Source organism: Pholis gunnellus (genome assembly GCF_910591455.1).
Source record: "Pholis gunnellus genome assembly, chromosome: 17".
NCBI lineage: Eukaryota > Metazoa > Chordata > Actinopteri > Perciformes > Pholidae > Pholis > Pholis gunnellus.
Genome location: NC_136544.1, coordinates 6,613,172 through 6,626,376, shown reverse-complemented (window position 1 = coordinate 6,626,376; position 13,205 = coordinate 6,613,172). Strand labels below are relative to the sequence as shown.

The 13,205-nt window shown below is 43.9% G+C and overlaps 1 protein-coding gene across 3 annotated transcripts; it reads left to right on the top strand.

Annotated features, from left to right (window-relative positions):
• Positions 1-503: 503 nt before the first annotated feature.
• tefb (TEF transcription factor, PAR bZIP family member b) lies at positions 504-11,842 on the top strand. 3 transcript variants are annotated; one of them, XM_079178021.1, is made up of 4 exons: positions 504-639; positions 6,174-6,755; positions 7,436-7,638; positions 8,070-11,842. In XM_079178021.1, the coding sequence occupies exons 1-4, from the start codon at positions 537-539 to the stop codon at positions 8,283-8,285; spliced, it is 1,104 nt and encodes a 367-aa protein (XP_079034147.1). In that variant the 5' UTR covers positions 504-536; the 3' UTR covers positions 8,286-11,842. The 3 variants fall into 3 exon arrangements, with proteins under 3 accessions (XP_079034147.1, XP_079034146.1, XP_079034145.1); XM_079178020.1 differs by lacking the exon at positions 504-639 and adding an exon at positions 5,267-5,512 and having other exon boundaries at positions 7,466-7,638; XM_079178019.1 differs by lacking the exon at positions 504-639 and adding an exon at positions 5,267-5,512.
• The last annotated feature ends 1,363 nt before the right edge of the window (positions 11,843-13,205 follow it).

Genomic DNA, 13,205 nt, shown 5'->3' with positions numbered 1-13,205 from the left:
CTGGTTCATAATGTTGTCATCAGAGACTGGTGTTGCTACATTGGTCAGATTGTTATCATGAGACTTAATAGTTTTGCTCATAGTTTAACTAAATGAGAACAGTTCTCTGTGAACCAGCCACCACCTTTTTAGCGCACTACTCAAACAGGTCACTAGATGGCGCGGGGCGCTCGCGTGCATCAGACCTCGAACCTCTTTTGGCTTGCACGTGCGGCCGTGCGTGGCGAGAAATGTGCTCGGTTGAACAGGTTTGTTATTGTGCTCACGTTAGAGCCCGCCCCTTGCTTTCTCGTAGGCTGTGCGGTGTGACTGACAGGCGGGTGCAGATCTTTGAACGAATCAACATGGGCCGGGGGGCGTGGCTCCCCGTTCTAATTACAATACAAGTTGTTTGGACACGCGTCCCCGTGATGTGACTTTCTGCAAAGTTGGTTTAAAGTGAGAGAAGTCAGCCTCCGACTCACAAGTTTGAGCGTTTCTCAGTCAGTGGGACTCGACTTTCAGACGTCAGTTGATACTTTTGCAGGTTGGTCATCATGTCAACAAACCAGATCATCTTTGGAGACAGGAGCGACGTTCCTGATCTCCTCCGGTCCTTGGCGGACTACCCCTTCTCCTTCCCTGCCTTTGATGACACCAGTAAGCAAATATATATATAATTATTTTTTGTTTGTTTGTTTTTTGTTCAAACAGATAGCAGACTTGAAATGTAATTAGCCAGCCAGTGGCCATTCTGCTTGCCTAATGACAACTTTTACTTTTGATGCTTGAAGTAGTTTTGCTGTTAAACGTACTTAAGTCAAATTTACAATGCAGTATTAGAACTAGTAGTTAAAGAATGATGTATGAGCAATTGTAATATATCTCCAAATTCTTATTACAATGGGATTAAATATGAACTCTTCCAACACTCTCATACATACTTTACTCCTGCTGCAATCAGCAACTTGTGGTCGTATTGATTACTACTGTAAAGTCATCAGTGTTGTATGTTACATGTTCAGGCCTATATGGTAAGGTGTCACCAGTGTGTGTGTGTGTGTGGGACCTATTATTTCATATACAGACAAATCGAATGAATTCTTTATAGATGAAATATTTATTTGACCAACTACATACTAAACAGAAAATAAATGAATAAACAAAGTGAAAGGAATGAATAGGATGAAGAATACAATGAACGACAACAAAATGAAAGGATTACATGTGACCAGGTAGAGTCAGTGACTCATATCATTGACTGATGTCTATCAATTCAATCTGTCGTTCAACGTTTGTACCTTAAATTTCTCCAAACATTTATGCACTGTTCAGCTGAGAGTTTGAAAACCCCAGGGATGATTGTGAAGCACCTTTATAGTAGTCCTGATTTAAATTTAGATCATTAAGCCTAAAATATTTCTATCTGAGATTATTTTATTATGTGACTTAAATTCTTGCTTTATCTTCCAAAAATACCAAAATAAATATCAATCAATCAATTATAGGTCTGTTAACAGCACCAACAGACTAAATGTGGAGCACACTGCATTTTCTCGCCATGCTTCATGCTCATACTATAGTGTGTGTGTAAAAGACACTGATATAATACTCTCAACCTATCGTTGTGCTGCGATAGATTGAACAGTTCAAACTAAATGTTGTGCTTATTTGTCCTTTGAAACCACAATGCCACCTAGCTGAACTGCTTCATGGACGGTTGAGGACACTTGACTGTTTATTCTAAGAATTGTTATTCTAGGCCAACAGCTGTTTGCATGTGTTGCAATGAAAAACTCAGCAGACTTGGGCCTAAGGCTTTTCTTTTTTTTCTTCAACAACAATGGGAACTAAGCATACTGAAATACTCTTGAGTACTGAGTTTTTGCACAAGCACAGGTGAGGTACTACACATAATTGAATTAATGTTAGTGGTTATTGTGCCACACTGACCCAGTTACTTTTGCCCCATGACCACTTTAACATTCATCATCCTGACAAAGAAGGAGTCTCAAGCTATGCACAGTACTAGTTATATACCACATAGTAAATCTAAGCAAGATTGGAGTTTGTATCGTGTTTGTACTTGAACATTGACAGAACAAAGTGTGGTGGTTTTTTCTATGTCTATGATCAACTTCGTGGACTTTAACTTTACATTAAACTTCATACTTAAAGGCTGACTTTATAACTATTTGCTATCTGACTCGTGGTGAGATACCACAGGATTGAGGATTCTCACGAAAAGGAACTCGGTAACGAACACCTGCAGAACACAAGAGAGATTGGAGTTTCTTCAGTTCACACAGGTTTATTTGCATCACACAGAGTACAAGTAAACCGAGTAGTCCGGAATCAACTGACAAAACAAAGAAATGTTCCTTACTTTATCCCCTTGTTCCCTTTTTATGATCCCCCCCCCCCCCCCTCTTTTCACCCTTTCACTCTCAATGTTCCTCTGGACAGTCATCTCGTTCATTGTGTCATACAGTTAGGATTAACGATACACTCTCAGCCCCGGGGGGCTTTTGGGACATCTGGTCACATGAGATACATCATTTATCTGCTAGAAGCCTTATTTGGATGTGCCCCGGGCGTTGGACCTATCATCGTCCTCTGCGCTCCTTCTCTAAAAGCTTCGTTATGAAGTCGTAACGTCTATATCTTTATATTTGATCAATTCTTTAGAAGCTCGTTATGGAGACATCACGTCTACATCTTTACATTAACAATTTCTTAGAATCTCATTTAGTAGACGTAACACCTACATCTTTACCGTATCAATTCTTTGTGCATGGGTGTATTTTTAATTAAGTTTACCTTAAGCTTCCATCCAGCAGCGTATGCACAAAGGACAGCTTGTTCCCTTGGGACACAGCGAGGGCGCCACTGCTGAAGGCCTCTAGTGAACTGACATGTTTTTATGAAAGTACATGAACCACGTGTCTCATCATAACTTTATGGATGTGCGACTGTTTTTTAGATACATGAACTATCACTAACCCAAGGAATATGTTTGCAAGATTATACTGATACATGAACACGGAATATGTTTGCAAGATTATAAAGATACATGAGCAAACCCATGAACTAAACTCTTAAGCAAGGAATATAATTGCACACGCATATGTTTCTCCTGCAACAGTAAACTGAAAACAGTCAATTTGCAAACTAAATGAGGTGTGAACTGGATTGCACTATAACCACTCTCGAGTAAAATAAGACGTGTCAGAGAAATGAAATGACATGGTGTCCTGCAGTGCTGCATTCACAAAGTAATTTGCTGCCTTGCTTAAGGGTACTTCAGTACCGTTGACCGGCACTATGGATGAAATACCAGCAACCTTACTGTGGACTAGCTCAAAGATGGGTTTTCACCTTGTCAGTGTCATTATCAACAACCCTGCCGGTTTTAGAGAGCAACATTCAAACCACGTTTTAGGCAGACACAGTTTCCCGAACAAACAATCGACAAGTTAAACGGTTAAATAAGATGTGGCATTTTTGCTGTTTTTTTTAATACTGTGAAAATGTTATATGTTTGGTTGGTGGCAAGTCAAAGGGTTCTTATGTGTGAGGTACTGCTGAGGTTCTCCGAATATAGAACTCTGTATTCCTAACCTTATGTGTAACAGTGCTCACACAGTCTTCTTTGGTGGTGCATAGCCCACCATGTGAGCAGGTCACTCACTCGATATATTCCGAACTCAGTTGAACTTCACTGTGTATTTCTTATTGTTGTGCAAAAGAAGAATTCAGCCTTGCCAGCATGCAAAGATGCAACTGTAACTGTGTTGTATGAGAATGTTCCAGCGCCAAGACCATTCCCGCCGTTTGTTTTGGTTGCTGGCCGTTTGTTGATCATTGTTGTTTCTATCAGTCTGAGACCAGAATGTCTGTAACATTGGCCCCCACCTTTGCTCCTTCTGAGAAAGCGCGTTCCCTTCACACGGGGTACGGGGTTCTTCCTCACGGAGACTGCATTCTGTTGTGATGATTGAACCTTCTCTGCGCAGAGAATAAAAGACAACCTCTGGTTTTCGGTATTCTTTATTTCAGCATTAAAGGATTCACGCAGTGGTTATGGAATTTTGCAGAAACGTTGCACTTTGTTTACCGTGTAGCTACGGTGGTGAATTTGTGGAATAAACCCCACACAAATAAGGGGTGAATTTGTACCGTTTGAACACAGTGTATCTGAAACTAAAAATCCTGCTGTAGAGAACGACAGGCTCGCGCGCTCAATATTGCAGCGCGTGCACGGGAACGTGATATTTACTCTTTTGTTGTGGCACTTCTAGTGTTGTGGGAGATTTAAAAAGCATAACAATGTACTTCGTCGACAATAACGGTCGTCTGAAATGATGGATGGCATAATACCATAAAACAACGTGCAGCTTACAAAAAATAAATAAACATACCATGAATTTAAAAACAATATATACAAAACTAAATATATAAATAAACGAATTGTGGTAAATTATTATAAATAAAGCGAGGAGTATAATTATTTAGAACTGGTTGGTGACGAGCGTGTACTCTGTCAACTTTGGGTCCCCGTGCCAGCTGTTCGAACGATGGGCGCGTGCCCGCTCTGGCTCGCCTTAACCCGCACGTGCTTAAGATCTGAAGCTACGCCCCTCAACAGATTGTACTTTCAAGTGAGTACGATAGGGGCGGGGGCACGTGTTTTGCCACGAGTATACTTGCGGAGGGGATGTGGAAGTGACAAAAAGTCTTTGCACGAGCACACTGCGTTGTATTTTTTTAGGGTGTATCGAGAGGCGTGCAGTTTAATCTGTGGTCATGATGAGAGTGTGCAAATGTATCATTATGTAATGTATCCGCTTCAGAAGGATGCTGCCCGCTACTTTCCCTGGAGGTTGTATGCGCGAGTAGTGACACTTTCCACTTCAAATATATGCTGGCTTGCTGCACGAGACTGTATGTTGTTATCGTGGCCCACGTCCCCCACTGGACTGTGCCATAGACGGTGACTAATAATGGACTGTACAGTCTTCGTATGTAATTGATCTTCATGTGGACAAGTTGTGGCCAATGAGAAACCCCTGGACCACAATACAGACACGCTGTGCAATCACAATCATGTGTTAACATGGACAGCACTGAGAGCCAATCGGCTTCTACTATCCTGCGAGTGGGCGGGGCGCTTAGCTCATGAATATCCAACAAGCGCTCTCGGTGGGGACAGAGAACAAGGGGCTTGTGTATTGTTGTTTTTGCCTCCTAAAAGCGTTGATAACGGCACTAGTGTTGACAGAAGCGACACCCTGCGTTCCGTTTGTTGCTGTTTCTTCCCGGTGAAGGAGGCAACCCCCCCCGGTACCGTTAAGGACATCACTCCGGTCTGATCGGACTTAAGCAGGAACCATGTCTGGCAAAGCCGATGTGACAGTGGCGCTTCAGCCCAGCGATAAGGTCGATACCACGGCTCCGCAGAAGTCCTTTCCTTTTGTTTTGAAGAAGATCATGGACATCCCTCCTCCTAACATCCTGGAGGAAGGAGACGACGGTAAGAGCCAAATGCGAAAAGGTGCGCGCTCAGTTTCCCCGTTTGTTTCTGCCGTGTTTATCGACACTATGTGCGAAAACGTTATTCGGTTAAATGCGCATAATAATTCAAATCAACACCTCGGGCCGTTAATTGTATTTGGATTAAATGACGGCCGTTCATCAAACTAGAATGTGACGGTCACGCCATATGTTGCACGGAGCCAGTTTCATCTGAGGCTGCGAGGAAACGAGAAGAGAACATAAAGTTCCATCTCTGCTGCTCTTCAAGCCGCGCACGCGGGCTGGGAAGATAATGCATTGGTCTAGTGTTGGTTGGTGCCGAGTTTGTGTGGGGTGCACGTGTGTACTAAGCGAGGCCCCTTTCCCGTTTTTTTGTGTGCCTTTCCTTGTCTACTTTCTGGTTTCCTAGACTGTCTTTTGTTCTATGATCTCACTTTCCAAGTCATTGACAGGCTTTTTGTTTGAAGCCCTCTTCTTTTTGTCAGATGTCACATTACCACTACCACACCTCACCACCCTGCCTCTATCTGCTTTCCCTGTGTGTGCACCTGTCTGAGACCCTCTGAAAGGACCCCTGTCGTCATGTGTGCAGAGGACAACATGTCTCTCACATTAAGCAGTCATCTATTTAACCACTGTCTTTTGTGTCTTGTCTGCAGAAATAGAGAAAGAGAAGCTGTGCTCCTCTGAAGATGTGGAGGGAGGCGGGGCCGGAGCAGCCAGTGCTGGTGCAGGTTCTAGAGGAGGAGGAGGAGGTGGTGGGGGGGTATCAGCCTCCTTAACCCCGGCCATTTGGGAGAAGACCATTCCCTACGACGGGGAGACCTTCCACTTGGAGTACATGGACCTGGACGAGTTCCTCCTGGAGAACGGGATCCCTGTGACCCTGGAGGAGGCGGAGCTACAGAAGACATTGGCCTCAGTGGGATTCAAAGGCAAATTTGTCCCCAAGGTTACTCCTACAGCTTCTACTACTATTACCACTACTACTACTACTACTGCTGCCGCCCCTGACCTCGCCTCAGCACCAACCCCGTCTATCTCCTCCACCTCTACGGTCACCTCTGAGCCAGAGGAAGCGGTGACCGTCACTACGTTACAACCAGCGAAGCTAGAGGAGGAAGAAGAAGAAGAGGAGGAGGAGGAGGAGGAAGAAGAGGAAGAGGAAGAAGAGGAAGAAGAGGAGGAGGAGGAATCCTTGTCTAGGGAGCCAACAGCAGAAGTGGAAGAGAAGAAAACAGGTGAGAAATATAGGTTTATTATAGTATTTGGGATGTTTTTTGGACTTACAGTTCTTGTTAATGGAAGACAATTCATACTGTTTGTTATTCTTTCCTGTTGCTAGACTAGAAAAACAACTTCTTAATTTCTGTATCTAGAAGCTGAATACTGGACACTGAAGTATGCCATTTGTTTCAGCCGTCTGAAGTTGCATAGGTCTAGCCGTAGTGTGTACTCTTAGTGTCTCTAGTAGACGTAGACTCTGGGGTAACATATTATTACATCATTATTACATAATATTAGTAACTATTATTGCACATGTAGACACACAGACAAAACCCTGACCTTTGAGCCCATGCTATAGCCTTAATATGTTTCACAGACGGCCAGCACGACACGAAAAACATGCAGCTCTGTTGAGAATCATTACCTTACCTGTTGACCAAAACCAAAATCTATATAACATGTGAGAGGGATGATCAACTCTCGCAGTCGCTGACCGTTTGCATATGAACACAAAGGGCACACAGAAGCCCAAACATGAGGCTATTCAATTTACATTACAAATGTATCATCCTTAGGAGAGACATTTCATTGTGTTGTCAGAGGAGTGTAGTTACAATGTATCAGAGGGCAGTGAGTTTTGTTTAGTTGGAGTGGCCTCTATCCAAGCCCACTCTTGTCCCTCCACACCCCGCAGATCGTAACACTCCCTCCCCCATCGACCCAGAAGCCATCGAGGTGGACATTAACTTCCAGCCGGACCCCACGGACCTGGTCCTGTCCAGTGTGCCGGGGGGAGAGCTGTTCAACCCGCGCAAACACAAGTTCTCTGACGAGGAGCTGAAACCGCAGCCTATGATCAAGAAAGCCAAGAAAGTGTTTGTTCCTGATGAGCAGAAGGTAGGCCACTTCAAACATTATGTGCAGGGTCTATTGGGCCCCAAAAAACCCAGCTGTTTGTTACTAAACTTTATGTTACTGTCATAAAGACATATAAATGACAATATTTAAGGTGCTTAAATGCGAAACGGAGCATATCTAGAGAACTTTTGCTAGTAAAAGAAAACATGTTGACATTATTTTTGACTACTAAAAGCAACGACACAGTGTGATTGCAGTTGGACTGGGTGTTCTGGTCAGTCCTGGTAAAGATTAAGGCATTTGCAAACAGAGTGGCTGCTTGTGGATTAGAGATCAAAGATGGGGGGGGGGGGGGGGGTTTCACAACACAGATGTTCGTCAGTTTCAAATCCCTTCGCTAGCGTTGGTAATGTTTAACTGTACCGCTCCCGTTCTGTCTATTTCATCCACTTCCACTCTCGTTCCCCCAGGATGACAAATACTGGTCCAGGAGAAAGAAGAACAACGTGGCAGCGAAGCGTTCTCGTGACGCGCGGCGGCTGAAGGAGAACCAGATCACGGTGCGCGCCTCCTTCCTGGAGCGGGAGAACGCGGCGCTGCGTCAGCAAGTGGCCGAGATGCGGAAGGACTGTGGTCGCTGCAAGAACATCCTGTCCCGGTACGAGGCGAAGTATGGGGCGCTGTAAAGAACTCAGATCAAACCCTCCCCCCCGCCCCCCTCCCCCAAAAAAGTATCAATGAGACATAAAGCAGAACTCCCTTCCCCGCAGAATTCAACACAGACACAAACCACTAAGGGATTCTAAATTTGCACTGTTGTCTTCACTGACCTCCAGTCGCCGTGCCATGCTCCAGATGTTGTTTTGTTACACGATGCTGGAGTTTTGGATACACACTGGCAGGCAGTGAGGCATGATGGGAGCATGGTGGTCACAGGAAGGCCTGTGGAGAGCGCCTGGCTCCTACACTCAAGAGAGGAAGGGGGGCGATTGTGGACACTCCCGTGGTCAAACACACACATGGAAAGTCTGGTCGGTCCCGAGACAGTTTCAAGACAGTCAGGAAATATGAAAAGAGCAGACCGGTACAAAAGAATTACAGGCTTTTAAACACCACACAGATCCGTTTTTATCACTGCACAGCACTTCTTCTTAGCGGACCAAAGCATGAGTCAAGTTAGAAGTCCTGTATTTAGAACAGTGCACACTGGCCCCGCCCACTTCACATTTCCTTGTGTTGCACTCATGTTTGTGTCTGTACTTCCTTTTTAAAATACTCGAAGGGAGTTGGTTAACTCACGCCAGGGTAGGAGAGGAACCGATGAATGCAGGAGACAGATTCACAGTGGTACTTCCAGCTCGCAGAGTAAGGAAGCAAAGACCTCAGGTCGGCAGAGGAGAGGACGAGAGTCCGTTAGCAATGAGGTTCAGTCACAGTTCTTCTGTCTTGTAACCCATATGCACGCCTCTGCGCACACACGAAAAACCGTTCGTACATAGTCATCCGCGTGTATCAGCGAGTAATTCATTCTTGCACTTTTTCTTCAAAAACACAGTGTGTTGTGAAGATTATAGCGGTGGCAGGTATCGTCCTTGTTTACCTCCACCCCCAGGAGACAGAGTAGCTTATTAGGGGGAAAAACATGCATGACCTTCAATTTAAAGCTACTGTGATCTAGTTTACTTTTCTACTAACCTTAGATCAGCTTCCAGAGCCTCACACAAGATTTTTATTTTACAGAAGAAACACTTTCCTTAGAAGAAGACTATATTTTACAAATGAAGACAGAGTTGTAGGTTTGTTTCTGTAGGTTACTTGTAGGCAGTTGTCTGATGATCTCCAGGGCCCTCACCGGTGGAGGGGTATGTTGATGGTAGGGATGTTTATTTTACTGCACACTGCAGATAGAGGGCGCTATAGCCACTGCCTGCTCATGGTGTGATGGCTGGATTGATATAAGAAAAAGATTTAGCCAGTTCCATAGTTGACTGCTTCTAAACGTTGTAAATAACATGATTGTCTCATGGTCTTTAGTTCCTTAGACAGGAATTCTGACTGTGTCTTTATTAACCCAATGCTATTCCTCATATTTGCCAAATAGTCAATGAGTGCTGTATTTATTCTGATGGTAATAATGCATCTGTTGATTGTGATGTACAACAATATGTTGGATAATTCTATTTCCTTTTGAGGAACAATACTTCTAATGAAACCAATGCAGGGAAATCAATGGGTAAACTGTGCTTTTGGATGTTTGTTTTAAAAATATACAGATTTATATAGTTTTATGGGATTTCCCCCCCCTCTATATACATACAGCATGTGTTTGAACACACAAAGGACAGGGCACACTCTTGTTTACCTCATCCAGCACTTCCTATTTTGAATCGTGGACAGTTTAGCAGGGCTACAAAGTGGCGGTAGTCGAAGCAGAAAGCACATTTAAAGAAAGCAGCTTCGTTCCATTTGGCGAAACCTCGACTCTGAGTTGATGAATTGAGTTCCTTTTTGCCAAACCGAGTCTGTGTCTAAATTAGTAAGTAAATGACAGACTGTTATGGGACTCTGTATCTCAAGTGTCTTTGGCTGATGCACATTTCGTCATCGGTCGGCTCGTGCCCATAATCGCCGTAATTTTTGTAAAGAAAATAAGTGTGGCAATAATACTCTGTTATGTACTGCTCGTTTTATTTCCTCGATGATGTTGTGTGTAAAATTGTTATGATGTACTCAATAGAAATGCCCCAAAGTCATTTGTGCTTCCAGTTCAGATCCTCTGTAGTCTAGGATCCTAATGCATGGAACCCAGTAAACCTGTCTTTTTTTTTCTTGAATATTTTACACCAAGTGTACTTATGTCTGCGAACCATTACTGAAAACTGTTTTTAAATGGGTAGGTTGATGGTCTCTTGTACAGCTCTGTCAAAAGAACAAGCATAACATCTTTGCTGTAATGTTATGTGTTGATGACTTAATAGCATTATAGCGCCACCCGTCCTTGTGCAGCCAGTGCTTGATCTTGGGGCGAACATCGGCTGAAGACGGCATCTTTTAATCACTGTGTGGATTGTTGTTTATTTACTGAAGCTCGATCTATATCTAGATACACCGGATCCGTTTGTGATTTTGTGTTTTCTCGATAGATTCTGTGTTCGTTCCAGTCTCCTGGGAGACATTTCTTAGCAACGTGTTTTATGTTGCATTGACATTCAAACTTGGCTTTGGCTACATTATGCTGTTTATACATCAATGTAGTTGATGAATGCAAACTTTTAGTTATTTTTTTTAACTAAATTAAAGTGTACCGCATCAGGCTGACTAAAGGTACTGGTCAAGAGAGTCTTTTAGACGACAGAAATCAAGATAGTTTATAGTACTGCATACTGTATGTAGCAATTTCTTCTTTCTTTTTTCTGATGCAAAGCACCACGTGGAACCGGCTGTAACTCTCATTGTTGTGTAGCGCGGTCTAAATTCTCCAGTTCTACACATGCCAAACTGGGCCACCAATAGGAAAGGAAGATAATAACAACAGTTTAGGTCTGCAGCTGTCTGTCTCCACCTACAGACAAAGATAGTAATAGCTGCTGCACTATTACAACCACTATGCGCCACCTGTAGGCAATACATGTTACTACAGCATGTTTAACCTTTTATAGAAGCTGTTTTCTTTAACACTTATTTTGCCTGTTAGCTAAAAAAAAATGTTTTGATTTACGCTTTTCTAGGTAATTTAAGTATAAATAAACAGATATGTCGACAACTAAAATCACGAAAACGGATTCAGGTTATAGACGTCAACTATTACCTGTCGCACACAAAAAGCATGAAAAACTGCAGTTGTAATACTTTGCCAGCAGGTGGCACAAGTGTTAAAATGCCATTCCTTTCTTTGCATGTAGGTGGTGCAAATGAGCATCTACATCTGTAGGTCCAAACCGCTGTTTTCCACTTCTGGCCTGAAACTGTCGGCTCTGGCTTTGGGTGCTGCGCATCAATGACACAATGTCCTTGTTTGATATTCTCAGTAGCTACAACACTCCTAAAAAAACAATATTTTAAAGTCTAGCGATTTATAAAATGTTTGTTTTGTGGTGTTTTGCTTTATTTTCTCTTTTTATATAAACATGTTTTTGTTTGGTGTTTTTTTGTATTGTCCTAAACAAGTGTAGGATACATGCAACCTCCAGTACTATGTTCTAACTGTATCTTGTGTCATGCAATTGAAATAAATTGGCATTAAATGACATGCGGGCTCTTTGCGTGACCTTGCCAACCAGCTGCAGCAGCTCGAATGGGAGACACTCTGGTGCTGAGACAAAGAAACCATAGATAACAAAAGAAGGGGAGGATGGATGAAGACGTCTTCCTCATCCTCATCCTTGACGCACACGTGCACCACCACCCATGTGCACATGTCTTGTACGCACACGTAGTTGCGATTGTGTTTTCCTGCGCCTTGCTGTTTTTTCATCGCCTCTGCCCTGCTGCTCATCAGTATTCCAGAGGAGTCGGAGATGTTGCATAATGATCACATCGACACACTGGGGAGCAGCGTTGCGTAACAGCAGCAGCCTCAAAGACCAGCGGGATGGGTGTGTGAGCTTGGAGAAAGGAAAGGAAAGCGAGGAAGCAAGGGAGGGGCTCTGGGAATTGGGGGGAGGAGGAGGGTGGGGTGGGGGGGGGGGGGGGGGGGCAAGCAGAGGAAAGGATCAGGTGATTGGAAGGATGCAGGAGAGGGAGGGAAGAGCAGGGGGTGAAGGAGGATGGGGGAAGCAAATAAGATGGCAAGGGGATGGACAGAGAAAGATGGAGAACAGGGATGCAGTTGAAAACATGTGAGCCGAGGGGGAGGGAGGGAGGGAGGGAGACGGGATGCAGCGAGTGGGCGATGGAGACGCGGAGGAGCGCCAAGGAGGAGCCCGGCCATGCATGTTAATGTCACACCACTGCATATTACTACAGAGAGCACAGTCCAGCGCGTTCACATGAGCGAGCCAAGCCTCACAGCTGGCCGCGTCCGACAATAAACACTATAGCGCAGGACGGAGAGAAGGAGAGAGACAAGGGCTCCGGGTGATGACATTTAAAGTAATATCTGCTGGGATGGGTCCAGCTGAGGTGGGTGGTGAGCAATCTGTCTCCTCACCATTTGAGAATTTCATCTTCGCTTTGAATTATTGATCAAACATCACTGGAGTTTGTTTACCGCAATAAGAGCTCCGGCATTTCAATGAGAGGTTTCTCCCAGGAACACATGCATCGTCTTTTCATAGTGTTTGATCTGCAATATGTTCAACATCCACCAAGTACGACACACTAAGAGGTGAGAGGGAGCTGTGACCGAGCCGAAAAATGATTTCTCCCATCTTAGTCACGTGGCTCTGCACACAAGGAGGATGACACAATCAGCTTCTTTGCCATGCTTATTTTTGCCAATCTGTTTTGTTTTTATTACAAACTTAAAAAAGAATCTGATACAATAAGAAACTGCAGTAGTAACTCCCCATCCCCGGGGGGGCAGCACAGAAAACAGGTCATTGCATTTCAGTAGTGAAAGATTCATAACACATCTACAGGGTGTACAGATCAGATACAAAATAGGA